General features: G+C 43.9%; 2 protein-coding genes across 11 annotated transcripts in view; one reads left to right on the top strand and one right to left on the bottom strand.

Moving 5' to 3' along the window:
- Positions 1-26: 26 nt before the first annotated feature.
- nup188 (nucleoporin 188) lies at positions 27-19,639 on the top strand. Its single transcript, XM_036976881.1, has 42 exons — positions 27-379; positions 1,072-1,126; positions 1,242-1,315; positions 1,412-1,496; positions 3,227-3,307; positions 3,659-3,703; positions 3,829-3,921; positions 4,260-4,379; positions 6,112-6,323; positions 6,703-6,817; positions 7,007-7,207; positions 7,577-7,666; positions 7,845-7,910; positions 8,024-8,143; positions 8,234-8,360; positions 8,503-8,658; positions 8,857-8,983; positions 9,160-9,247; positions 9,932-10,008; positions 10,108-10,222; positions 10,541-10,661; positions 10,870-10,936; positions 11,192-11,317; positions 11,760-12,000; positions 12,326-12,532; positions 12,708-12,877; positions 13,257-13,394; positions 14,453-14,651; positions 14,853-14,930; positions 15,020-15,105; positions 15,301-15,446; positions 15,568-15,746; positions 16,172-16,372; positions 16,514-16,606; positions 16,864-17,016; positions 17,119-17,256; positions 17,408-17,482; positions 17,612-17,827; positions 18,036-18,167; positions 18,309-18,379; positions 18,460-18,589; positions 18,737-19,639. Exons 1-42 carry the CDS (start codon positions 354-356, stop codon positions 18,902-18,904), a joined length of 5,208 nt encoding a protein of 1,735 aa, XP_036832776.1. The 5' UTR covers positions 27-353; the 3' UTR covers positions 18,905-19,639.
- The window catches only part of cdk5rap2 (CDK5 regulatory subunit associated protein 2), a 72,886-nt gene continuing 66,493 nt past the window's right edge, over positions 19,424-25,816 (bottom strand). For 9 of the 10 annotated variants that reach the window (XM_036976871.1, XM_036976873.1, XM_036976874.1 and 6 more), the window contains 6 exons: positions 23,556-23,830; positions 23,174-23,317; positions 22,539-22,677; positions 20,942-20,988; positions 20,755-20,809; positions 19,424-20,290 (listed from right to left, as the gene is read on the bottom strand). In XM_036976871.1, the coding sequence (XP_036832766.1) occupies positions 20,151-20,290; positions 20,755-20,809; positions 20,942-20,988; positions 22,539-22,677; positions 23,174-23,317; positions 23,556-23,830 (800 nt within the window). In that variant the 3' untranslated portion in view covers positions 19,424-20,150. The remainder of the gene's footprint in view (positions 20,291-20,754; positions 20,810-20,941; positions 20,989-22,538; positions 22,678-23,173; positions 23,318-23,555; positions 23,831-25,816) is intronic. The other variant, XM_036976880.1, reaches the window with a different exon arrangement.

Below are 25,816 nucleotides of genomic sequence, written 5' to 3'. Positions count from 1 at the left end.
ATTTAAAATGAATTGAAAGCATCACAAATAGACTTACCCGGTAAATACTGCACATATCAGGATAAATGAGTAAAGCGATATCTGATCTTTCGACTATTATATTCTGCCCAATCAGCTGGCGTTCCTCATACCCAGTAGGAGGTGGCCATATTGACATCCATGTCACGTGGTACATGAAACCTTTATTTATGGTGCACGATGTGCGATATTTTGTTATTATATATTTAATTTCATGTGAATGGTAAATGTTTGGTATTTATATACATTTAAAATCATAACTATAACCATAACATCTACAGGTCACGTGATGGGGTCCATGTCGCAGACAAGTTACGTCACGTTGCAGGGAGAAGATGGCGGACTCGGAGATGTATGTGAGGTAACTAAATGAAATACAACTTATGTATACTTTGACCATTATAGCTTTCAAATTCATGAGTAAAGTTTAACATATGCTTTAATTTAGAAATTGTACTTAAATTTGTACAGCAATGTGAAAGCTTCCCTTGGAGGGAACTAGTTGCTAGTAGTAGCAAGCTGCTAGCTCGTTAACATGCTTGCTAAATACATTTGAATGGCATGATAGCGCGGTCTGTTACACAGTTCCAAACGCATGACGACAGCAGCATGCATCAACGAGACGTGAACTAGCAAGCTTAGTTAGCGTACAACTGGCATTTGTCTGGGAATACACTTTCAGACATGTATTCGTCATAAAAACATTTACTTGATAATTTAGCTAGCTAGCTAGCTAACTAACTAAACAACGTTAATGCTGATTTTTGCGTATTAAACTGGTACAGCTAATTAGCTACCTAGTCAGCTTGAGGGAGTTGACAGCTGGTTCACAATAACAAACATCATAGCACACTTGTTATTAGTTAGCTTTGTTCTAACTGTGGCCACTCACTGCACTTTTATAAAGTTACGTTTTAATAGCTATATGTCTAACTTAAACCATATTTGCCGTTATGCCACTAAAGCCATAACTCCGATTTGAACAGTTAACTATGAGTTTAACCACCTGAAAAATACTATCTAGGGAACTATGGAATTGTTTTGCTTTTGCAGGAGCAGCCGAGAGTTATGGACTATCTTACTGGGGAGATCTGCATTGAGGGAACCGGTAGGTAGCCTTTATTTCCTCACCTATCATATATTTTATATTTCAAAAAAGTCTGACAATGTCTGCCACTGTGCTTTTTTCCCTTCAATATTACATCCATCCTTGATGGATGAAGGCTCAAATAGAGGAAGAACTAGATCGAAATTGGGAGCGATTACTTCAAGGGCTGTGTTACTACAAAACACCCAGGTATGCTGTGCAATCTAACTATTTAAATGATCCAATACGAAATAGTTAAGCTTGTCGATAGACCAAATTATGTTTGACATTTTTTCCTTGTTTTAGTTCATCAGCGGCGGAAAAACTGAAAGCGGACAAAGATGTGGCCCAACCATTGAAGGATTTTGGTCTGAGGATCAGTAAACTGTTGGTAAGGAATGCTGAAATGATCTGATGGGATAGTGAATGAAGTCAGATATACTGATACTGTATAGTGTAATGTTGCATGGCAAAAACAGGTATTATTTTGAATACTACAGTGCCTTGCAAAAGTATTCACCCCTTTGGCATTTTTCCAATGTTGTTGCCTTACACCCTGGAATTAAAATTCCTTTTTGGGGGGTTTGTATCGTTTGATTTACACATGTTTACCACTTTGAAGATGCAAATTATTTTCTGTGCAACAAAACAATAATTAAGACAAAAACAGAACTTGAGCATGCATAACTATTCCTCCCCCCAAAGTCAATACTTTGTAGAGCCACCTTTTACAGCTGCAAATCTCCTGGGGTATGTCTCTATATGCTTGGCACATCTAGCCACTGGGATTTTTGCCCATTCTTCAATGCAAAACTGCTCCAGCTCCTTCAAGTTGGATGGGTTCCGCTGGTGTACAGCAATCTTTAAGTCATACCACATTCTCAATTGGATTGAGGTCTGGGCTTTGACTAGGCCATTCCAAGACATTTAAATGTTTCCTCTTAAACCACTCGAGTGTTGCTTTAGCAGTATGCTCAGGGTCATTGTCGTGCTGTAAGGTGTACCTCCGTTCCAGTCTCAAATCTCGTGAAGACTGAAACGGGTTTCCCTCAAGAATTTCACTGTATTTAGCGCCATCCATCATTCCTTCAATTCTGACTAGTTTCCCAGTCCCTGATGGAAAAACATACCCACAGCATGATGCTGCCACCAACATGCTTCACTGTGGGGATGGTGATGAGGTGTTGGGTTTGCGCCAGACAGTGTTTTCATTGATGGCCAAAAAGCTCAATTTGTCTCATCTGACCAGAGTACCTTCTTCCATATGTTTGGGGAGTCTCCCACATGCCTTTTGGCAAACACCAAATGTGTTTTCTTATTTTTTCTGGCCACTCTTCCTTGAAGCCCAGCTCTGTGGAGTGTACGGCTTAAAGTGGTCCTATGGACAGATACTCCATTAGCCGCTGTGGAACTTTGCAGCTCCTTCAGGGTTATCTTTGGTCTCTTTGTTGCCTCTGATTAATGTCGTCCTTGCCTGGTCTTTGAGTTTGTGGGCAGCCCTCTCTTGGCAGGTTTGTGGTGCCATATTCTTTACATTTTTTAATAAAGGATTTAATGGGATCTTCAAAGTTTCTGATATTTTTTTATAACCCAACCTTGATCTGTGCTTCTCCACAACTTTGTCCCTGACCTGTTTGGAGACCTCCTTGGTCTTCATAGTGGTATTGCAGACTTTGGGGCCTGTATATACATGTGATACTTACATTGCACACGGGAGGACTTTATTTAACTAATTATGTGTCTTCTGAAGGCAATTGGTTGCACCAGATCTTATTTAGGGGCTTCATAGCAAAGAGGGCGAATACATATGCATGCACCACTTTAACTTAATAAAAATAAAATTGAAACAAGTACATTTTTACACTTCACCAATTTGGACTATTTTGTCTATGTCCATTACATGAAATCCAAATAAAAATCTAATTCAATTACAGGTTCTAATGCAACAAAATAGGAAAAATGCCATGGGGGGTGAATACTTTTGCAAGGCACTGTATATAGTGTAATGATGCATGGAGACACAACACCAATTAACTTGAATACAGTATATGAACAGGGTATGATTAACAGTTGTAATTCCTTTCCTTTGTGGAATTTATTAACACACTTCTTTTTTTTCAGGGTCTGGATCAACAGCAGAGTGTACAGATTTTACAATGTTACCTTCAAGAAGATTACAGAGGGACCCGCAACACTCTGAAGGTAGTCTTGCTACAGCGCTCTCTTGCTCTGTGTGTAGTGATACTAGATTCAGAAAAAATATAAGATAACTGACTATTTACTACTAAATATTGTCAGTCTAGACATGCTTATTTATTTTTACCTTTATTTAACTAGGCAAGTCAGTTAAGAACAAATTCTTATTTTCATTGATGGCCTAGGAACACTGAACACTGCCTTATTCAGTGGCAGAACGACCGATTTTTACCTTGTCAGCTATGGGATTCGACCTTGCAACCTTTCGGTTACTAGTCCAATGCTGCCCCATGAACCTTGACTAGAGAACCTGCCCCATGAACCTTGACTAGAGATATCTTATCTGCCCCCTCGTAGGATGTTCTGCAGGATGAGAGACCGAGCCAAGCCCTACTTCTGAAGGTTAGTACAAGCTCCCAAAAGCTACCTAAGTTTGCTGGAATTCTATTTCACCAGCTCATAAAGCATAATCAGGTCAATTGATAGGCTTATACACTGATTCTTTGAGTGTGTGTCTGTGTGTTCAGATCGCTGACTATTACTACGAGGAGCGTGTGTGTCATCTGCGATGCGTCCTCCTCCTGCTGACGTACTTTCAGGATGAGAGACACCCTTACAGGGTAAGGAGCTCCCTTCTGTCTGCTAGGACTTAACACTGTGGTCCAATGTTACACTAGACCCATCTGTATGTATGGGTAAGCTCATTTGCTGGGTAGCTCATTTGATGCTAATACAGTACAGGCCAATGTTCCTGATTGGCTATTTGTAGTAGCTATGATCTTTCTAACACATTGTAACCTGTGTTTACATTTATTGATACCAATTATGGGAAATAACAGTGAAGCATACAATGGTACAGGTTACAAATAGTACAGTTTAGACATGGAAGTGTGTAAACATTTAAAAAAAGGTATGACAACTTTGAATCAATTGTTGTTATTTTTTGCTTTGGGTGCAGGTGGAGTACTCCAACTGTGTGAACAAGCTGGAGAAGGACCTGGTCAATAACTACCAGAAGCAGTTTGAGACCCTGTTCAAAGCTGAATCCCCGACATGGGAGACGCATGGCAACCTCATGGTTAGAACTACATTCTTTCCTACCCTATTCCAAGTTAGACATTGAGTTTAGGATTTGATTGACTCCTCAGTGCTTGAAGTAAATATGGGTATCTCAAACTCTCCATAAGTTCTTATCGTAATGTTTTCAACATTATCTTGTGGAAATGTTTTCCACCTTCAGTACCAGTCGAAAGTTTGGACACCTACTCATTCAAGGGTTTTTCTTTGTTTTTACTATTTTCTACATTGTGTAATAATAGTGAAGACAATCAAAACTATGAAATAACATGTGGAATCATGTAGTAACCAAAAAACTATTAAACAAATCCAAATATATTTTCTATTTGAGATTCTTCAAAGTAGCCACCCTTTGCCTTGATTACAGCTTTGCACACTCTTGGCATTCTCTCATCCAGCAGCACCTGGAATGCTTTTCGAACAGTCTTGAAGGAGTTTCTACATATGCTGAGCACTTTTTGGCTGCTTTTCCTTCGCTCTGTGGTTTAACTCATCTCAAACCATCTCAATTGGTTTGAGGTTGGGTGATTGTGGAGGCCAGGTCATCTGATGCAGCACTGTATCACTCAGCTTCTTGGTCAAATAGCCCTTACACAGCCTGGAGATGTGTTGGGTCATTGTCCTGTTGAAAAACAAAGGATTGTCCTACTAAGCGCAAACCAGATGGGATGGTGTATCGCTGCAGAATGCTGAAGTAGCCATGCTGGTTAAGTGTACCTTTTTGAATTCTTATTAAATAACCGACAGTGTCACCTCCAACGCACCATCACAGCTCCTCCATGCTTCATGGAGATCATCCGTTCACCTGCTCTGCGTCTCACAAAGTCACGGCGGTTTGAACCAAAAATCTCAAATTTGGACTCATCAGACCAAAGGACAGATTTCCACCGGTTTAAGCTCTATTGCTCGTGTTTCTTGGCCCAAGCAAGTCTGTTCTTCTTATTGGTGTCCTTTAGTAGTGGTTTCTTTGCAGCAATTCAACCATGAAGGCCTGATTTACGCGGTCTCCTGAACAGTTGATGTTGATGGGTCTGTTACTTGAACTCATTTATTTGGGCTGCAATCTGAGGTGCAGTTAACTCTAATGAACTTATCTCCTGCAGCAGAGGTAACTCTGGGTCTTCCTTTCCTGTGGCGGTCCTCATGAGTGTGAGTTTCATCATAGCCCTTGATGGTTTTTGCGACTGCACTTGAAGAAATGTTCAAGTTATTGAAGTTTTCCGGGTATACTTTAAGACATGAAGTTCAGTCATGTCGGACTGTCGTTTCTCTTTGCTTATTTGAGCTGTTCTTGCCATAATATGGACTTGATATTTTACATCTACCTTGTCACAACACAACTCATTGGCTCAAACGCATTAAGAAGGAAAGAAATTCCACAAATTAACCTTTAACAAGGCACTCCTGTTAAGTGAAATGCATTCCAGGTGACTACCTCATGAAGCTGGTTGAGAGAATGCCAAACCTCTCTGCCATTTGTTTAACACTTGTTTGGTTACTATGTGTTATTTCATAGTTTTGATGTTTTCACTATTATTCTACAATGTAGAAAATAGTAAAACTAAAGAAAAACCCTGGAATCAGTAGGTGTGTCCAAACTTTTGACTGATGTTGTATTTAAACCAGATGCTGTGACTTTTCTCCAGGAAATCAAAGGTTTTTATCAGTTATATATTGAATCTTATTTCTATTATGTGCATCTTTCTTAATCAATCATGTTTCTCTCTGGTCAGACGGAGAGGCAGGTGTCCCGCTGGTTCCTGCAGTGTCTGAGGGAGCAGTCCCTGCTGCTGGAGATTCTGTTCCTGTACTATGCCTACTTTGAGATGGGTCCCGGAGACCTGCTCAGCTTCACCAAGATGTTCAAGGAACAGGGCTTCGGCCTTCGCCAAACCAACAGACACCTGGTAGACAAGAGCATGGATGCCCTGGTTGACCGCATCGGGTCAGTCACAGCACTAATACACTGGAGTGGATGGAAATATTCATATAGCTAGCTACTTCTTGTTGGCCTCTATATTGATCTGAGGTTAGGGACATGGCCTACATTTTAGAAGATTGCAAGCTACATTTGTTTCCTTTAGCAATTAATTTGTAAACAGAATGGCAGAGCATTAGCGAATACACTGTACTGGATGTAAATCTACATAGCCAGCTATCTACTTCCTAATGGCATCTTTATTGGTCAGACAGATTTAAGTAAGTTACATTTTCAGGATAATTGCTACATTTGTTGCTTGGGCAAGGGATTCAGTTTAATTAAAGAACAATAATATTTTCTAAAGATATTCCCTCTTGTTAATGTATCTCCTTCTGTCTTGCAGGTACTTCAGCTGTCTGATCCTGGTGGAAGGCATGGACATAGACTTCCTCCACAAGTGTGCCCTAGAGGACCGCACGGAGCAGCACCAGTTCTCCAACACCCCTGCCATCAGCAAGGTAAACACTGAGCACCTTTACATGTACTGTTGGAATTGACGTGTATACACTCCAGTTTTGTTATCAGAATGAGCTAGTTCAGATTGAAATGTTCTGGAAGTAGTAGTTTTGATGATCAGTTCGATGGGGGAATACTTTGCAATTGATCAATAAGTGACTCTCATTATTGTCAACTTTGTCACCCACCAGGAGATGGACCAGATGCTGCTGACGTTTGGTGACATCCCTCACCACGGGCCAGTGCTGCTGGCCTGGGTCCTGCTGAGACACACCTTGAGCCCAGATGAGTCCAGCCCCGTCATCAGACGCATCGGGAACACCTCCCTACAACTGGGGGTGTTTCAGTACCTCACCACCATGCTGCAGGGTCTGGGAGGCACTGGGAATAATGTAGGAACACACACATTATAATAAAAATACACACAAAACGCTCACCTAGCACAGGACAGCACACACAGACACATTTTACATACGCATACAGCACAACACGCACAACCTGCAAGAATTATTCACACAATGTTTCAGAAATATTCTGCTTTCATTTTTTTGTATTTATTGAACATTTATTTAACTAGGTAAGTCAGTTAAGAACAAATTCTTATTTTCAATGATGGCCTAGGAACAGTTGGTTTAACTGCCTTGTTCAGGGGCAGAATAACCGATTTTTACCTTGTCAGCTCGGGGATTCAATCCAGCAACCTTTCGGTTACTGGCCCAATGCTCTAACCACACCTGCCGTTATGTTTCCTCCTCCCACAGTGCACAGCCAGTACAGCCAGGATGTGTATCTACGGCCTCCTCTCCTTTGTCATTACCTCCTTTGAAGAGGAGACGCTGGGCAGCCAACAGGTACCAGGCCTTGCTATTGCACATTGAGGCTCAGACAAGTAACAATAATGTTTAGTTGTTGCACAGACTGATCAGTTATATCACAGATTCATGACTTAAGAATTCGGCATAGTTTCCAATTCCTAATGATGCTGATAAATAATATCACAGATTAATGATTGAATGGTCCCCCTCATAGCATCTAATAAATGCAGCGTGTGAAGTCCTCTCTGCGCCCAGTCTGGCTGAGCTCTTCTGGGAAACGGTGAGGAGAAATTAATTAAACCGATTCTGCTTCGTGAAGGATGTGATATCACTCCAAGAATATGTCTCTAGCTAAATTTCCTAATATAATGACTTTTTGAATGCTTTTCCCAGAAGCCCACTATGGGATTGGGAATGATCCTGGATAGCGCAATGGGAATGTTCCCACACAAGACTGGTATGCTGTTGCAGCTCCTTACTGCGCTCCTGTCAGATAAGTCCACTGCAAAGAAGGTATTGATTACACAAACCGTTCTGCTGGTCTGTGGTTACACTTGATTAATGTGTCTGTGGTTACACTTGATTCATGTGTCTGTGTGTTAGGTGTACATTTTCCTGGACAAGATGTCGTTCTACACCGAGGTCTACAAAACAAAGCCCAATGATGTCATCTCTAGAGACGACGAGACACTGTGGAGGAGACAAGCACCAAAACTCCTCTACCCTCTCGGTGTGTTTAGGCTGCTTGTTAGAATAAACAGACTAATGTGTGTGCACATTAGTATTTTTGTGATGTTATAGTCTTTAAGTAATTGTCTTTCATTACATTTCTTCAAATATTTCTGATTGAGATCTCTCCCTCTGTCCGTCAGGCCTGGGCCAGACTAACCTGCGGATGCCTCAGGGTGTGCTCGGTCAGGTGGCTGTGGGGGAGCAGGGCTACGTGGTGCGCTGGGACTACTCCTACAGTGCCTGGATCCTGTTCACCTGTGAGATAGAGATGCTGCTCCACGTTGTCTCTACTGCAGGTAACTAGATAAATACAGGCACATTTACAGACCCACACATATACTTACACGGGTCAAGTCATACTATATACCCAAATGCATCCTCAAACATACAGTACACACACACAAATAATTTCTCTATCAGCAGAGATCCTTCAATACAAGCGTTTTTGTTTCAGTGTATGTGAATATGTGTGTGTGATTCTCTCCCTGGTCCAGATGTGATCTTGCACTGTGAGCGTGTGAAGCCCATCCTGGACCTGGTCCATAAGATGATCAGCACAGACTGGACCGTGTCTGACTGTCTGCTGCCCCTCACCTCACGCATCTACATGTTACTGCAGAGGTGAGATGCAACACACACATCTCTGTATCACTGTCATGGACAGTAATCATATATTTCACATGGAATAATGATAAGCTTGTTTGGGCTCCCTTCAAAGTTGATTTGTAAGTATTTTGTATTTGTTGGTACTTTGTATTCATGGATTATTTGAGAATATTGTGTTGTCTTTGAGTTAGGTTGACGTCAGTCATCAACCCTCCAGTGGATGTGATAGCGTCCTGTGCGAACTGCCTCATCGTCCTGGCTGCTAGGATGCCTGGCAAGGTGGGTTACAGATGGTCTGGTAGAGCAGGTTTTCCCAAACGCAGTCCTGAGGCTACCCCTGGGTGCACGTTTTGGTTTTTGCCCTAGAACGACAGCTGATTTTAAATAATCAAAGCTTGATGGTGAGTTGGTTATTTGAGTCCGTTGTGTAGGGGGGCCCAGGACCGAGTTTGGGAAACCCTGCTCTACGTGGCTCTGAGGGGCCTCATAGCCTCCAACAGACTTAAAGGACATGTGCAGTCAAAAACATGATTTCCTGTGTGTTTTATATATATTTCCACACTGAGGTTGGAGTAATACTGTGAAAATTGCCTTTTTTATTGTAAGATCTGTTTGAAAAGACCACCTGAAATGTCATCCTGTTTTGGTGGGATGGAGTTTTAGCCTGCCTGGTGATATCACTAGGTGGTACATTTTGTTAATAGACCAATAGGAAAGGGTTCCAAACCTCTCTGCCAATAAAAGCTGTTTTCAGTTATCCCCTCCTAACCACTCCCAGATAATAAAATACAATTATTGCTTGAGAAAGTGCTCTTTGATAAGAAGCTATTTTTGATAATTTAATTGAAAACAATCACAGGTACTTAATTGTTAACAAGAAATGATTTGATATTGAGATAAAAATGGACCTTTACCATTCTTTAATGTGTGTGTATTGTTATGCCCCCTCTACTTTCTGAGTAGGTTTGGTCCAGCTTGCACCACACTGGTTTTCTGCCCTTCGCCTCCTCCCCTCTGACCAATATGGCACAGTCCATCAGGTAGGTTGTGTCACACCATATCATATTCACAGGGGGGGGGGAAGTCTTTGAGGGGTCTTGTTTGGTCATAGTTAATATTATGTATTTGTATATATCCAGTGCTGAGGGGATGAAGGCAGGTAACTACGGCAACCTGCTGGTCCTGATTGAGCAGCCCAGAGGGGAGTACGCTGTGACCATCGCCTTCCTGCGCCTCGTCACCACCCTGGTCAAGGTATCTCGCTCTCTCTATTCTATTAACAGTCTAGTAATGGCTCATCAACCCCCCAAAAAATAGCTTACATCTATCCCATCTCAATGTCTTTCTTTTACATGGGGCATTATATAGCCATTTCAAGTAAATCTGTTTTTAAAGGGGGAAAATAAAATAAGCATACAGACAAGACAAAAACAGACAATACTTTATCATAACACTTCTCCACTCCTCAATCTCCACAAAGGTCTTGTGTTTAGGGGCTTGGAGTTTATTTGGCATTGAGCGGCTGGCTGACTATCAGTAGTTGTAATGACTGTGTGTCCTTCCTGCCCTCAGGGCCAGCTGGGCAGCACCCAGGACAAGGGCCTCATCCCCTGTGTGCTGCTGGTGCTGAAGGAGATGCTGCCCACCTACCACAAGTGGCGCTACAACACCCACGGAGTCAGAGAGAGGATCGGTGAGTACCTTCACAAGTCTATGGTGGTCAACTACATCAGTGATATCCCTTTTAGAATATGTGCAATGTTTGTCTGAAATTGCACTCTGTTCTCGTTTTATAGTGCACTACTTTTGACCAGGGCCCACAGTTGAGGGTGGCCTTAGCCCTATTGAAAGGGCTGGCTGTAAAACTACTGTCAGACTGACAAACATTCTGAATCCTCTAGGTTGTCTGATCCTGGAGTTGGTCCATGCCATCCTGAACCTCAGTCCAGAGGGAGAGGCTAGTGGCAGGTAGGGCTGCTGTGCATATCAAAACAACATTCCTTATTCTACCTAAACAGACATTACATCACTAAGAAACTAAATGCTTCTTGTCCGTCTGAATTGCTGGTTATTGAATTTGGAACTGAGTAAAACGCACATCTGAATAGTGCGTTGCAGACTGACAGGACTCTGTAGACCCAGATGGAGCCTAACCCCATAGTATTACTATCAAACAGAAAAGGATTGGTGTCATATTTTAACCTTTCTCTATCTCTCCCCCAGCACGCCAACCCTCCAGTCTCTGTGTATCTACAGTCTGGCTAACACCGAGGCTGGCCAGGCGGTGGTTAATATCATGGGGGTGGGAGTGGACACCATAGACATGGTCCTGGCTGCTCAGCCCAGCAGGTAACGTGTCACTCTACACCTTGGCGAGTCTACAGCTGACCACTGCCACACCAGTGGTCTTTGTATCATAGTGTCTCAGGAGGGGGAGACCGGTTCAGAACATTGCATGTAGATAGAAAAGCAGTGGATATAGAGTTGCCACAGCTTTCTTTTTTTTAAGAGTGGGGCAGTCCCACTCAAGTACTTTTTATTGGAGAGGACAGAAGTACAGAGGAAAGATGGAGCGTTTTCTGAAATGTAGTGGGACGGATTGAAATCCATGCTGCAGCGGTAATATGTGCTTCGGAGGCAGCAGCTTAGACCGCTTGACTACCCTAGACCACTTACAATGAATTCTGTTTATATAACTGAATAAGTACATTGGCCCCATTGTATGTTCTATTGTTTGTGAATTGGAAACTGATTTCCATGTTAATTTAAACTTTTCTGTGTCTCCCTCTAGTGGTGGCTCGGAGGGCCCAGGTCAGATCCTTATCCAGACGGTCAAGCTGGCCTTCTCCGTCACCAACAACGTGATCCGCCTCAAGCCACCGTCGAGCGCCGTTTCGCCCCTGGAGCAGGCGCTGACGCAGCACGGTGGCCACGGCAGCAACCTAATTGCCGTGCTTGCCAAGTACATCTACCACAAACACGACCCGGCCCTACCGCGCCTCGCCATCCAGCTGCTCAAGAGGCTCGCCACGGTAACTCAACACACATTGCACATATGATGATCAGAGCAATCAACTAAGGTAGTGAAAATCCCAACGTAGTTCGAGCAGCATCATAAGTTACACTTGCCACATTCTCTGTTGGGTAGTGTTTGGAGGTTAGCGAGCAAATACATGAATCAATCAAATGTATTGAGTCTTTTTTTTTTTACATCACCAGTTGTTACAGGGCTTAAAAGTAGAGAGCAAGAGAACGCAGTGAGACACTTGAAGTAGATGTTACCATTTCTGTTGACAAGACTACAGTACTAGTTTCTCAAGATCTTGTGTAATATTTACGTAACCTTCTGGTTTCCAGGTGGCTCCCATGTCGGTGTACGCCTGCCTGGGCGGTGACGCGGCTGCCATCAGGGATGCCTTTCTGACTCGGCTACAGAGCAGGACGGAGGACATGAGGATCAAGGTGATGATCCTGGAGTTCCTCACCGTGGCCGTGGAGACCCAGCCAGGCCTCATCGAGCTCTTCCTCAACCTGGAGGTCAAGGACGGCGCAGAGGGGTCAAAGGTAAGAGCTGGGCGAAGCAGGCAGTCTAAGCGTAGGACAGGAACATGTTAGGACTTAGACTTGTGTGTTGATGTTTAATACGTATAGTTAAGTTTTATTTGAGTTTCTGAATCTTTATACCAGACTCAGTTCAGTAATTTAATAGACAAGTCTTTCTTTTCTCTCTCCCTCCCAGGAGTTTCTGCTGGGTGAGTGGAGCTGTCTGCAGGTTGTGTTGGACCTGATTGACTCCAGGCAGCAGGGGAAGTATTGGTGTCCCCCCCTGCTGCACCGCGCCGCCCTGGCCTTCCTCCACGCCCTGTGGCAGGACCGACGGGATAGCGCAATCTCTGTCCTACGCACCAAGTGAGTGAGCTGACACTGCCTGGGCACACTAACACAGCCAGAGATACACGGTTGAAACATGCATGCACAAACACACCAACATGAGAGATTATGCCGTAACATTGTTTTTGTTGTGTGTTTCAAGTGATTTCATGTAACACCTCATGGCACAACGTCTCTCCCCCTTGTTACCTACTTTTGGTGTGCATGTATTGACATGTATGTGTAACTGACAGATGCACACACATTACTTGTTTTTGTTTTTATATGTATGTAAATTGTCTCATGTCCTTTTACATTATCTGTCAGACCCCAGTAAGACTTAAGTGGCGCCATCGGTGTTTGCTGATGGGCATCCTAATAAATGTATGTATTAAATCTATGACGTTTCCTCCCACAGAGAGAGGTTTTGGGAAAACCTGACCACGCCTTTGTTTGGAACCCTTCCCGCCCCCTCAGACATCACTGAGCCTTGTGTTCTGGAGACCTGTGCCTTCGTCATGAAAATCATCGGCCTTGAGATCTACTATGTAGTCAGGTAACTAGGCTACATGTTTCTATAGCTACATACAGAAATTCAAGCCAGTATATTTGGTGGATTGAGTTGTTACTGGTATCAATGGCTTTATCTACCGAACTGCATATGATATGTCAAGCTGTCTGCATTATGTATTATTCTGTGTGTAAATCCGGGACACTCCATTTAATTGTTATGATTAATTTGTGGATGTCCATCATCCATTTTGCATGACATGTTACAAATTACAATTCGTACACTGTGCTACGAATTTGCTAAACTTACAATTTGTTGCTAATGTTGGCTAGGTGGCTAACATGAGCTAGCTGGCTAACGTTAGTGCTTTATTTTTATTTAACTATTTATTTAAGTAGGAAAGTCAGTTAAGAACAAATTCTTATTTACAATGACTGCCAACACCGGCCAAACCCGGACGACGCTGGGCCAATTGTGCGCCGCCCTATGGGACTCCCAATAACGGCCGGTTGTGATACAGCCAGGATTCGAACCAGGGTGTCTGTAGTGACGCCTCTAGCACTGAGATGCAGTGCCTTAGACCACTGCGCCACTCAGAAGCCAACTGGAGAATATATTGGGTTAATGTTTGGCGTTAGGTTAAAGGGGAAGGGTTAGCCAACATGCTAAGTAGTTGCAAAGTAGCTAAAAAGTATTTGAAACGTTAATTAGCTAAAATGCTGACGTTGTCCTTGATGAGATTCTGGGATACAACCTTTTGGGATGCTAGACATTCGCGTTATTTGCCACCCCGACCAACCACTCTCCTTTCGGTTTTGTCTTATGTAACCATGACAAACGTAACATATCATACTAATTTGAGTGTCCCGGATTTCCATTTATTATGTTATGTCTAGTCTGAGACCAGGCTGGTGCGAAATGCTAAACAAATACCTGTGACAATAAATGAATAAAATATATACATTGAGATATGAGATTGACTTGAGTTGAAATGTTTTAAATGTAATGGATAGATCAAACACGATTCCCTATTCTACCTGACAGACATTCATATCTGTTCCACACAGTATACTTCTATCTGAATGGCCCTCTCTTTTCCCCAGTGGCTCTCTGGAGCGCTCTCTGAAGGATGCACTGCAGAAGTTCTCCAGCGGGCGGCGCTACGAGTACTGGTCCCAGTATGTTAAGTCCCTGGTGGTCCATGTGGCAGAGACGGAGGAGGAAGAGGGCGTGCACTCGTTCTCCGAGACCCAGATGGTCATCTCAGCCTGGCGGATGCTGCTCATCCTCTCCACCAGTCATGTATGTCACACACCACTCCATTCACCACTGTGGAGTTTTTAAAAATTCACTGGAATTCTGTCAAACATGGCATAGGAATTCCATGATGAATACATGCATAAGCGATAAACAATACCCCATACATATATGGGAGGTAAAAAGAAAGATACTATGCAGATCAGTGTGGTTGGTTGGTTCATTGATGTGTTCTGATGGTTACAGTCGGATGTGATGCAGTTAAAGGAGGACTCTGCCAGACTTAAGCTCTTCATGGACGTGCTGGATGGGACCAAAGCTGCTGTGAGTTAGTCACCATGACAACTGCTCTCATCTCTTTCATCTCTGTCCTCTTCTCACTCATTAGCTATCACTTCCCCCTCTCTCTCTAGTTGCTGGTGCCCATGTCTGTGCCCTGTCTACGTCTGGGATCCATGATGGCTACTCTTCTGCTGATCCTGCTTAAACAGTGGAGAAGGTTTGTGTGTGTGCCCACATGTGTGAATTGATGTACATTGTGTCCACACATGTTGAAATATCAGGATAAAGAAAATCATCTCAAAGCTGTTCTAATTCAGTGAGGTAGTACATTGGTTGTTAATAATCAAACTCTTTCTGCACGTCTTAGCACTAACAACTGTTGTCTGTCCTCCTGTCCTGTTTACCCCTGCAGTGTGGTGGCCACGGCCCCTGACGTACTGGCCCCCCTTTCTCTGATCCTGGAGAGTGTCCTGCAGGCCGACCAGCAGCTGATGGAGAGTACCAAGGCCAAGGTGTTCTCTGCCCTCATCTCTGCACTTCAGATACAGGGACTCAACGGTGAGGGGGACTAATCGCTGTGTATGCAACTCAATATTAGGAAGGTGTTCTTAATGTTTTGTACACTCATTGTACATGACTTGTCGAGTACTCTAACAGTATTGCTCATTACATTGATCAGGTGAGGAAATCTCCCAACTGCCCCAGCTGCTGCTCTGTGTGTGTGAGACGGTGCAGGACGAGGCGCTGGCACTGATTGACAGCACTCGTCACGCGGCTCAGGTGAGGGACATCCCGGATGACAAAGACAGCATGGAGACTGACGCCGTCCGCAGCTTCCAGAAGGACCAGAGAGACGGGGTGAGTCACACAGCGCCGGCAATTTAGAATGAGATTAACTTTATTCACGTAATGTGGACATTTCTCTTCAGCTTAACCGCATAAAAACAGACCTTAAGCAACACTAGAATAATTGTACTCTTCTAAACACACACAGTGCATAACTGTTGCTCCAAGTGTTTTGAAAAAGGGCACATCCAACCAAATAGTAAGCTGCAATGAATTACCTCTGCATGTGCTGAATAAATTCTAATCTTTGATCACGGTCAGGGCAGGTCAGCATGTCTGTTGTGGATCATCTCTAGCTTTGGTTTATGTAAAGCAAGAGTGGAATCAGAAGTTTTGATTTAAAGAGATTTGCATGATTTCTTGGTAATTCATTGAGTGATGAGGCGATTCATATTCACACCCCTCTTTCGCTCTCCCTCTTCATCTCTCTGTCTCAGGTGTGTGTGCTGGCCTTACACCTGGCCAAGGAGCTGTGTCGTGCCGACGAGGACGGGGAACACTGGGTTCTAGTGATGAGGAAGATTCCTGCTCTCCACTCTATTCTCAGCGCTCTAGAACTCAGCCTGCGCTCCAAACAGAACCTCTACTTTACCGAGGCTGCCCTGCACCTGCTGCTCACGCTAGCCCGCACACCACAGGTTCACACACACTACTACATTGCCAAATAATTTACTAAGACAGATATATTAGACATGATTTCTAATGCAAAAACCAAAATAACTAAATGCTTTATCAACCACATTAGTAATAAAGGATATTTCATCCCTCCTGTCCTCCAGGGTGCAGCAGCAGTAGCCGGGGCCGGCGTCATCCAGAGTATCTGTCTCCCTCTGCTCAGTGTCTACGAAGTGCCCTCTAACGGAGCCTCACAGGTAAAACACAAGCACAACATTGTACGCCCCAAAGGGCACCCTATTCCCTGAAAAGTACACTACGTTTGACCAGGGCTTTTATGTCTGGTCGAAAGTAGGGCACCACGTAGGGAATAGGGTGCCATTTGGAACACATGCTAAACCGATCATTAATTGACACTGCATTGAAGAATTGTTGTAGTGTTATTTTAACGTTAGGCGCTCGTGCTCTCTGTGGTATTATAACGTTAGTTTCTCTTCCTGATCTCCCTGGTCAGGGTTTCTCCCGTAAGTCCCAGGATGCTCCCTGCTGGCCGGGGGTGTACCGCCTCTCTATGTCCCTCATGGAGATCTTGCTCAAGACGCTGCGCTACAACTTCATCAACGAGGCCCTCGACTTTGTCGGAGTGCACCAGGAACGCATACTGCAGGTGTGTGTGTGTGTTCCTGTCTGTGAATTGTCATCTGTGTGTACACCATCTCTCTTCTTTTCTGTATATGGGTCCTAAAGCCTCTTTCTTTGTTTCTGTCAGTGCCTGAATGCGGTGCGGACGGTCCAGAGTCTGGTGTGTCTGGATGAGGCTGACCACACAGTGGGCTTCCTGCTGCAGCTGTCCAGCTTCTGTAAGGAGTGGCAGTTCCATCTGCCCCATCTGCTCCGAGATGTACAGGTCAGTCAGCACTGAGCATCACCAAATGTACACTTCAACTCTAATAATGAATGAAATGCCCTGTTTATTGTGATTTTTATTTTTCCCCAAAGTATATATTTTTGGCTTACAACAATAAAAACTTGGGTTTTTACTTTTTGTCAACCTGCAGATCAATCTGTGTTACCTGTGCCAGACGTGCACCTACCTCCTCCACAGCAGGAACATGCTTCATCACTACCTCCAGGTCAGACAGACATTACCATGTTGTTACTGGGATTATAAAGTCACATTTGTTATACCAGGTTGAATTAATGTCTAGAGAACTCTCCTTATTTCCATTTATTTTACCGGACGTCTTGTCATTGTCCCCCAGGCTAAGAATGGGGAGGCGCTGCCCTCCGGCCCCCGTGCCCAGAGAGATCCTCAGACGCCCTCCAAAGCTGCAGTCGAAGGAGGGGGCGGGGAGAGGGAGGAGGCGGAGCAGAAGGCCCTGCTGGCAGTGCAATGCAGCCTGCTGAAGATCCTCAGTAAGACTCTGGCCACGCTGCAGCACTTCACCCCTGACTGCTGTCAGATAATACTGGACCAGGTGAGAATAACACTCTCTAAAAACTCTGTCTGCACTGTTTGAACCGTGACTCCTATCATACCCACGACTCCATTAGCTCAATCTTCTAACAACTTACCAAACAATCACATCCTGCACCATCAGCTTCTACATAAAGAATGTGTTTGAACTGCCTTTTAAAGTTGAAACGTGTTAGCATATGTTCACTGACTGAGATTGTGTGTGACAGTGTATGGACCTGGCAGAGTACAGGACCTTGTTTGTGCTGAGCTTCACCACCTCGGCCTTTGACGCTGACGTGGCGCCCTCTTTTGGAACCCTACTGGCAACCATCAACGTGGCCCTAAGCATGCTGGGAGAGGTGGTTCCCCCCCAATAATTTCAAATTAATTCAGTTCGATCCAAGTCAAACTATGATGACATTGAAATTATTTTATTTCTTGCAAATTAGGAAAATAAATTGTACTGTACATTTGACTTTCTGTTTTCTGTCCGTATTTAGGTAGAGAAGAAGGAGCCAGCCTCTCTGAGTGTGGCCTCCCTGGCCTCGTCAGAGGAAACCCAAGCCCTCAAGTAAGGAGACAGAGAGAAAGTTGTTCTCACTGGTGGTAATATTGGTCATTTCTAACTGGTATGTGTGACTGTCCTTCCAGGTCTCTGCTGATGTTCACCATGGAGAACTGTTTCTACGTGCTCATCTCCCAGGCCGTCCGCTGTCTGAAGGACCCCAGCATCGCCCCCAGAGACAAACAGAGACTCAAACAGGAGCTTGGCTCTGAACTGGTAAGTCACTCATTCAGACTCAAAGCACCACCAGACTAGTTCTTTGCCATTCCAGTCCCATCAGCTCAGTGTCTTGTTTCTAGTAGCCTGCAATTCATATAAAATAAGCTATTTTAATATATTTTGTGATGCCTGTCTCCCCTCCAGAGCACCCTCCTCTCCAGCCTGTCCCGTCACTTCCGCCGTGGCGCCCCCTCGTCCCCGGCCAGCAGCCTGCTGCCATCTCCCCAGCCCCCAGGCGCTAAGGCCAGCCACGAGGGTCAGGAGCCTTTCATCCAGCTGGTGCAGGCCTTCGTACGCCACATACAGAGGTAGACCCACCACGTGGAGTGTACGACTAGGGCCAGGAGGTTTTCCTGTTAAGAAGTTATGGGCCTGAAAAACTCTTGTCACACATGGCTATCGTATTCTCTTCTGAATTATACTTTTCACGGTGCAACAGTGTCGGTTCATTCTTTTCAGTTGAAGTGATATGTCAAGCCAGTCACCTTTCAAATCTGCTGTACAAAGTCCTGACGTGCCAGATTCTAACAATCGGGCTTTGGGTGTTCAGAAAATGCTCCCATACACATGGGTCATATGTCCAATTTGTCATGCTTATAGCCTACTATACCTCAGTGGGAATGTCAAAACAGAGGATACAGCTGCTTACAAGGGCTAGCTAAAAGAAAGTCCATTGAGAGACTAGACATTTACCTCTAAAAGAATCAGTAGTAACAGATCTTGGTGCTATTGAACATCTGTCTTGTTGACAGTGTCCAGTCTTTCCACCGGCCTAGTTTTATAGGCCATTTCTGACAACAGACCTTTTGGTATCAAAAAATCAAACCCATATCAAATTGTGACGCCACATTTAATCAATTTATACATTTGTAATGAGCTGCCTAGTTACTTTAGCTGCTGTTTTCTATATCATTTTGACTTTTCTAATGCTTGGACTGAGGGATTTTTTTCTCCTTTTAAAAATGTTGCTTGGATTTTCTGATTTATGTGCATCACGTACTGCTACATTAAAACAGGTTTGCTAATAAAATACCTAGTAGAACATGACATTTTGATTGTGTCTTCATGTATAGTTAATGTGTTGACTTGTTTATCATGTTTTGAGGACATTACATTGAGACATTACACTCCGAAGCCCAGGACAATATATAAACAAGAACCCACAATTGACAGGGAAAGACATCATTGTATAAAAAGGATATTACAATCTTAAGAAATTACATTTACAAGAGGGATAAAATGTTACATTTCCTTTTACAACTTTTGTACCGAACATAGGCAAGTGTGCAAGTACAGTCCTATTTGCATAGCTCAGGGTAAGGTTACTCAACAAGCAGACAGTATTAGAGCAGGGGAGGGGCCTGAAGGCAGTGTCCCTGACAGCTGGGGTACATCTCAATAGTGAGAAGTAAAGTGCCTACCTCTCCTTGTCCCTTTTCCTTAATTTGAACAGATTATGGGAAAACCAGTAATGCTTTTGCTAAACTGTATAACACATCAGTGCAGACAAAGGAAGGTGACGAGAGGAAGGCACCGTAGACTTATTGGATCGGCAGCTCTAGTAGCTGCAGTGGGATGAGGAGTCACTGTTCCTCTCCTCTGGGGATTCAGTGTATCTGCTGGCAGGGCTGAGGACACTCGGAGCTCCCTTGGAGGATCCTGAAGGACCGATGGTCACTGACCATTGACCGGGACCTCCTGTAGAGGCAAGGATGGGTCAGTTAACCAACCATACACATGCAATGTCCTAACAATAGCTGATCAATGTCTCTTCATTATGATCCATGCAGAGAGAGCTTTCAAATTGAGGTCTGAAAATCCAGTGGAATGCCCCTATAATTCCAACTGATCAATATTTTTGTGGTAAATCTTAGACAACAGAACATGCAATATATGAATCCAAAAGACCAACCAGAGAAACAACCGAGCCCAGCATGGGCCTGTGAGAATGACCAGCATGCATTTGGGTCCGGTGCTTCTTTTCATGCAACACTAAGGCTGCACACCTGATTAAGGCAGTTCACTGAGATTGCAGCAATGTCAGCTCAAGCATCATTAATTTTAACAGTAAAGTACAGTGCAGGCAAACCAAGTCATAAAAGCTATGGAACAAATCAAGTCATGCATCAGAACACTCAAACTCTGTCCCCTTACACACTTACCTTCCTCTGGTCCTCCAGACAGGCCTTTCAGCCCAAAGACGGTATAATAATTTGTCTTTTGCCCACATTTTTAGACAGAGTGAGAAGAAAGACCGATAAGAGATGGCACATTAGAGAGAGAAGGCTAAGGAGTTGGTCTGACAGACAATACTGGTTGGTGTCTGTCTAAACTGATTCTTTGACTCACCTCTAGATTCCCTCTGGCCTTCTTCAGCACTCCATGGGTTAACGACACTGGTTTGAAAGAATAACAAATCATGTCAATTCAAATGTTTGGATCTGCTTCCACACCTGCATTGCTTGCTGTTTGGAGTTTTAGGCTGGGTTTCTGTATAAGAAGGGCTTTATAAATTAATTTGATTGATCTCAATCAAATGCATTAATTCTCAGAATAGGATCTGAAGAAGTTACTGAACTAAAATAAACGCTACATGTAAAGTGTTGGTCCCATGTTTCATGAGCTGAAATAAAATATCCTAGACATTTTCCATATGCACAAAAAGCTTATTCACATCCCTGTTAGTGAGCATTTCTCATTTGCTAAGATATTCCATCCACCTGACAGGTGTGGCATATTACACAGGTGCACCTTGTGCTGGGGACCATCAAAGGCCACTAAAATGTGCATTTGTGTCACAATTGTCTCAAGTTGAGGGAGTGTACAGTTGGCATGCTGACTGCAGGAATGTCCACCAGAGCACTGAATGTTAATTTATCTACCATAAGCCACCTCCAACGTCATTTTAGAGAATTTGGCAGTACGTCCAACCGGCCTCACTACCGCAGACCACGTGTAACCACACCAGCCCAGGACCTCCACATCCGGCTTCTTCGCCTGCGGGATAGTCTGAGACCAGTCACCTGGATAGCTGATGAAACTGGGTTTGCACAACTGAAGAGCTTCTCAGGGAAGCTCATCTGCGTGCTTGTCATCCTCACCAGAGTCCTAACCAACTTCAGTGGGCAAATGCTCACATTTGATGGCCACTGGCACGCAGGAGAAGTGTGCTTTTCATTGATGAATCCTGGTTTCAACTACTGGGCAGATGGCATGTGTGGGCGAACGGTTTGCTGACGTGAACGTTGTAAACAGAATGCCCCATGGTGGCAGTGGGGTTATGGTATGGGCAGGCATAAGCTACAGACAACAAACACAACATTGCATTTCAATGCAGAGATACCGTGATGAGATCCTGAGGCCCATTGTCGTGCCATTCATCCGCCGTCAGCACCTCATGTTTCAGCATTATAATGCACGGCCCCATGTCACAATGATCTGTACACAATTCCTAGAAGCTGAAAATGTCCCAGTTCTTCCATGGTCTGCATATTCACCAGACATGTCACCACTGAGCATGTTTGGGATGCTCTCAATTGACGTGTAAGACAGCGTTTTCCAGTTCCAGCCAATATCCAGCAACTTCGCACAGCCATTGAAGAGAAGTGGGACAACATTCCACAGGCCACAATAAACAGCCTGATTAACTTTATGTGAAGGAGATGTGTCGCACTGAATGAGGCAAATGGTGGTCACACCAGATACTGACTGGTTTTCTGATCCACTACATTTTTTTCCCTTTTAAGGTATGACCCACAGATGCACATCTGTACTCCCAGTCATGTGAATCCATAGATGAGGGCCTTTAATACATTTATTTAAATTGACTGATTTCCTTATATGAACTGTAACTCAGTAAAATCTTTGAAATTGTTTATATTTGCTTAAGTATAATATGAAAGCGTTGCATTGATTCTCAAGCATGTGAGGTGAAGTGATTTCTTACGCTGGTCAATAATGACCCTCTCCATGCCCTCTTTAAGCTGGTTGGTGGTCCGCAGCCGTTTGACTGCACCGCTCAGCATCCGCTCCTGCTGGGACAGACGGCTCTTCAGACTCACTATCTCATTCTTCAACAGCTCATCCTGGGAGAGGGAAGGGTAGAGGGAGGAATAATTGTTACTTCATGACTGAGTCACCCACAACATTTACACTGGTCTTATCAGTACCCCCAATTAGTATGGAAAGTGGATGACGTCACAATCAGTCAAACGTAAACACGACTGAGACACCCTGGAGACACAATAGTTAGCAAAAGTGTAGCGCGTGCAAACATTATGCATGCAGTCTCCTTAACTGATAAGGTGTCTCCACTAATGTTTACTTTTTAACCTTTGACATCTCCCCTTTCCACACACATTGTCCAATTTATGCCAATTGCATCATTCTAATTACATGTTTGTGTGTATAGACTTTGTGTGGACAGTATTAATATATCTATTTATAATTTGTGGGAAAAATGTGTGTACTTATGTAGAGTCTTGTTTGTGTGTGCACTGAAGACTGAGTTGCGAGGGTGTGTGTATAACTGGTGTGTGAGTGTGTGTGAGAGAGAGTGAGCAATTGTGTGAGTGTGTGTACCTGCTGGTTGCTGGTTGCGGTCACAGTGCCAGAGGGCAGGGATACCCTCCAGACCAGTTTGAGCAGCTGGCCAGCCTCCTCCAGGACCTGCTGCATAGTGTTCACACTGCTGGACAGAGCCTTCAGGTGACCCTGCTCCACCACCTGGACAATAACACAGAACACTGGCTCAACATTCAATATAAACATTCGAATACTCATAATGAACACATAGGAAATGCAATGAATTATTACAGCAATTTATTGTATGAATGATTTTCAAATACTACATGCACATTATAAATACTAAAGGTAGTTGTCTGGACTTCACCTGAGCAGGAAACAGGAAAGTCTGACATGTATTAAACAAGGGAATGTGCTCATAAGAGACGGTTGTATTTACCCTGTTGTCAGTCCCCTGCTGGCTGAGTGTGCAGACACACTCCTGCAGGTGTGTGTCCATGGTGCGGGTGAGCCTCTTTCCCTCTGAGATCTGCTTCCGCAGGGCATTGTGGTCCTCGATAAGACCCAGGATGTGGCGCCCTTGGCGGTTGGCCCACAGGCGGTGGCCGGGCACCAAGCGGGATGGAGGGGGAGCCGAGCCAGAGATACTGTCCCCAGAACTGTTACTACACTGTGACACAGCGTCCATCTCCGACTGGGCTTGACGCTTCAGATCTGGCAGAGAGAACACACAAATAAATATACATACATATGCACAGTGGGGCAAAAAAATATTTAGTCAGCCACCAATTGTGCAAGTTCTCCCACTTAAAAAGATGAGAGGCCTGTAATTTTCATCATAGGTACACTTCAACTATGACAGACTAAATGAGAAAAGAAAATCACATTGTAGGATTTTTTAATTAATTTATGGTGGAAAATAAGTATTTGGTCACCTACAAACAAGCAAGATTTCTGGCTCTCACAGACCTGTAACTTCATTAAGAGGCTCCTCTGTCCTCCACTCGTTACCTGTATTAATGGCACCTGTTTGAACTTGTTATCAGTATAAAAGACACCTGTCCACAACCTCAAACAGTCACACTCCAAACTCCACTATGGCCAAGACCAAAGAGCTGTCAAAGGACACCAGAAACAAAATTGTAGACCTGCACCAGGCTGGGAAGGCTGAATCTGCAATAAGTAAGCAGCTTGGTTTGAAGAAATCAACTGTGGGAGCAATTATTAGGAAATGGAAGACATAAGGACCACTGATAATCTCCCTCGATCTGGGGCTCCACGCAAGATCTCACCCCGTGGGGTCAAAATGATCACAAGAGCGGTGAGCAAAAATCCCAGAACCACACGGGGGGACCTAGTGAATGACCTGCAGAGAGCTGGGACCAAAGTAACAAAGCCTACCATCAGTAACACACTACGCCGCCAGGGACTCACATCCCGCAGTGCCAGACGTGTCCCCCTGCTTAATCCAGTACATGTCCAGGCCCGTCTGAAGTTGCTAGAGAGCATTTGGATGATCCAGAAGAAGATTGGGAGAATGTCATATGGTCAGATGAAACCAAAATATAACTTTTTGGTAAAAACTCGTCGTGTTTGGAGGACAAAGAATGCTGAGTTGCATTCAAAGAACACCATACCTACTGTGAAGCATGGGGGTGGAAACATCATGATCCGTGTAAAGGAAAGAATGAATGGGGCCATGTATCGTGAGATTTTGAATGAAAACCTTCATCAGCAAGGGCATTGAAGATGAAACGTGACTGGGTCTTTCAGCATGGCAGTGATCCCAAACACACCGCCCGGGCAACGAAGGAGTGGCTTTGTAAAGAAGAATGTCAAGGTCCTGGAGTGGCCTAGCCAGTCTCCAGATCTCAACCCCTTAGAAAATCTTTGGAGGGAGTTGAAAGTCCGTGTTGCCCAGCAACAGCCCCAAAACATCACTGCTCTAGAGGAGATCTGCATGGAGGAATGGGCCAAAATAACAGCAACAGTGTGTGAAAACCTTGTGAAGACTTACAGAAAACGTTTGACCTTTGTCATTGCCAACAAAGGGTATATAACAAAGTATTGAGAAACTTTTGTTATTGACCAAATACTTATTTTCCATCATAATTTGCAAATAAATTCATTAAAAATCCAACAATGTGATTTTCTGGATTTTTTTTGTCATTTTGTCTGTCATAGTTGAAGTGTACCTATGATAAAAATTACAGGCCTCATCTTTTTAAGTGGGAGAACTTGCTCAATTGGTGGCTGACTAAATACTTTTTTGCCCCACTGTACAGTGGGGAGAACAAGTATTTGATACACTGCAGGTTTTCCCACTTACAAAGCATGTAGAGGTCTGTAATTTTTATCATAGGTACACTTCAACTGTGAGAGACGGAATCTAAAACAAAAATCCAGAAAATCACATTGTATGATTTTTAAGTAATTAATTAGCATTTTATTGCATGACATAAGTTTTTGATCACCTACCAACCAGTAAGAATTCCGTCTCTCACAGACCTGTTAGTTTTTCTTTAAGAATCCCTCCTGTTCTCTACTCATTACCTGTTTGAACTCGTTACCTGTATAAAAGACACCTGTCCCCACACTCAAACAGACTCCAACCTCTCCACAATGGCCAAGACCAGAGAGGGTGTAAGGACATCAGGGATACAATTGTAGACCTGCACAAGGCTGGGATGGGCTACAGGA

Source organism: Oncorhynchus mykiss, chromosome 5, assembly GCF_013265735.2.
Source record: "Oncorhynchus mykiss isolate Arlee chromosome 5, USDA_OmykA_1.1, whole genome shotgun sequence".
Lineage (NCBI taxonomy): Eukaryota > Metazoa > Chordata > Actinopteri > Salmoniformes > Salmonidae > Oncorhynchus > Oncorhynchus mykiss.
Note: the sequence above shows the minus strand (reverse complement) of the source record. Positions and strands in the feature narration are given on the sequence as shown.

What these genes read in the sequence shown, in the direction of transcription:
- nup188 (XM_036976881.1), top strand. Translation starts at nt 354, where the DNA reads ATGGCGGACTCGGAGATGTATGTGAG. An exon ending in TGGATGGGACCAAAGCTGCT is followed by an intron (nt 14,931 to 15,019) that starts GTGAGTTAGTCA and finishes CTCTCTCTCTAG; the next exon opens with TTGCTGGTGCCCATGTCTGT. An exon ending in CCTCTAACGGAGCCTCACAG is followed by an intron (nt 16,607 to 16,863) that starts GTAAAACACAAG and finishes CTCCCTGGTCAG; the next exon opens with GGTTTCTCCCGTAAGTCCCA.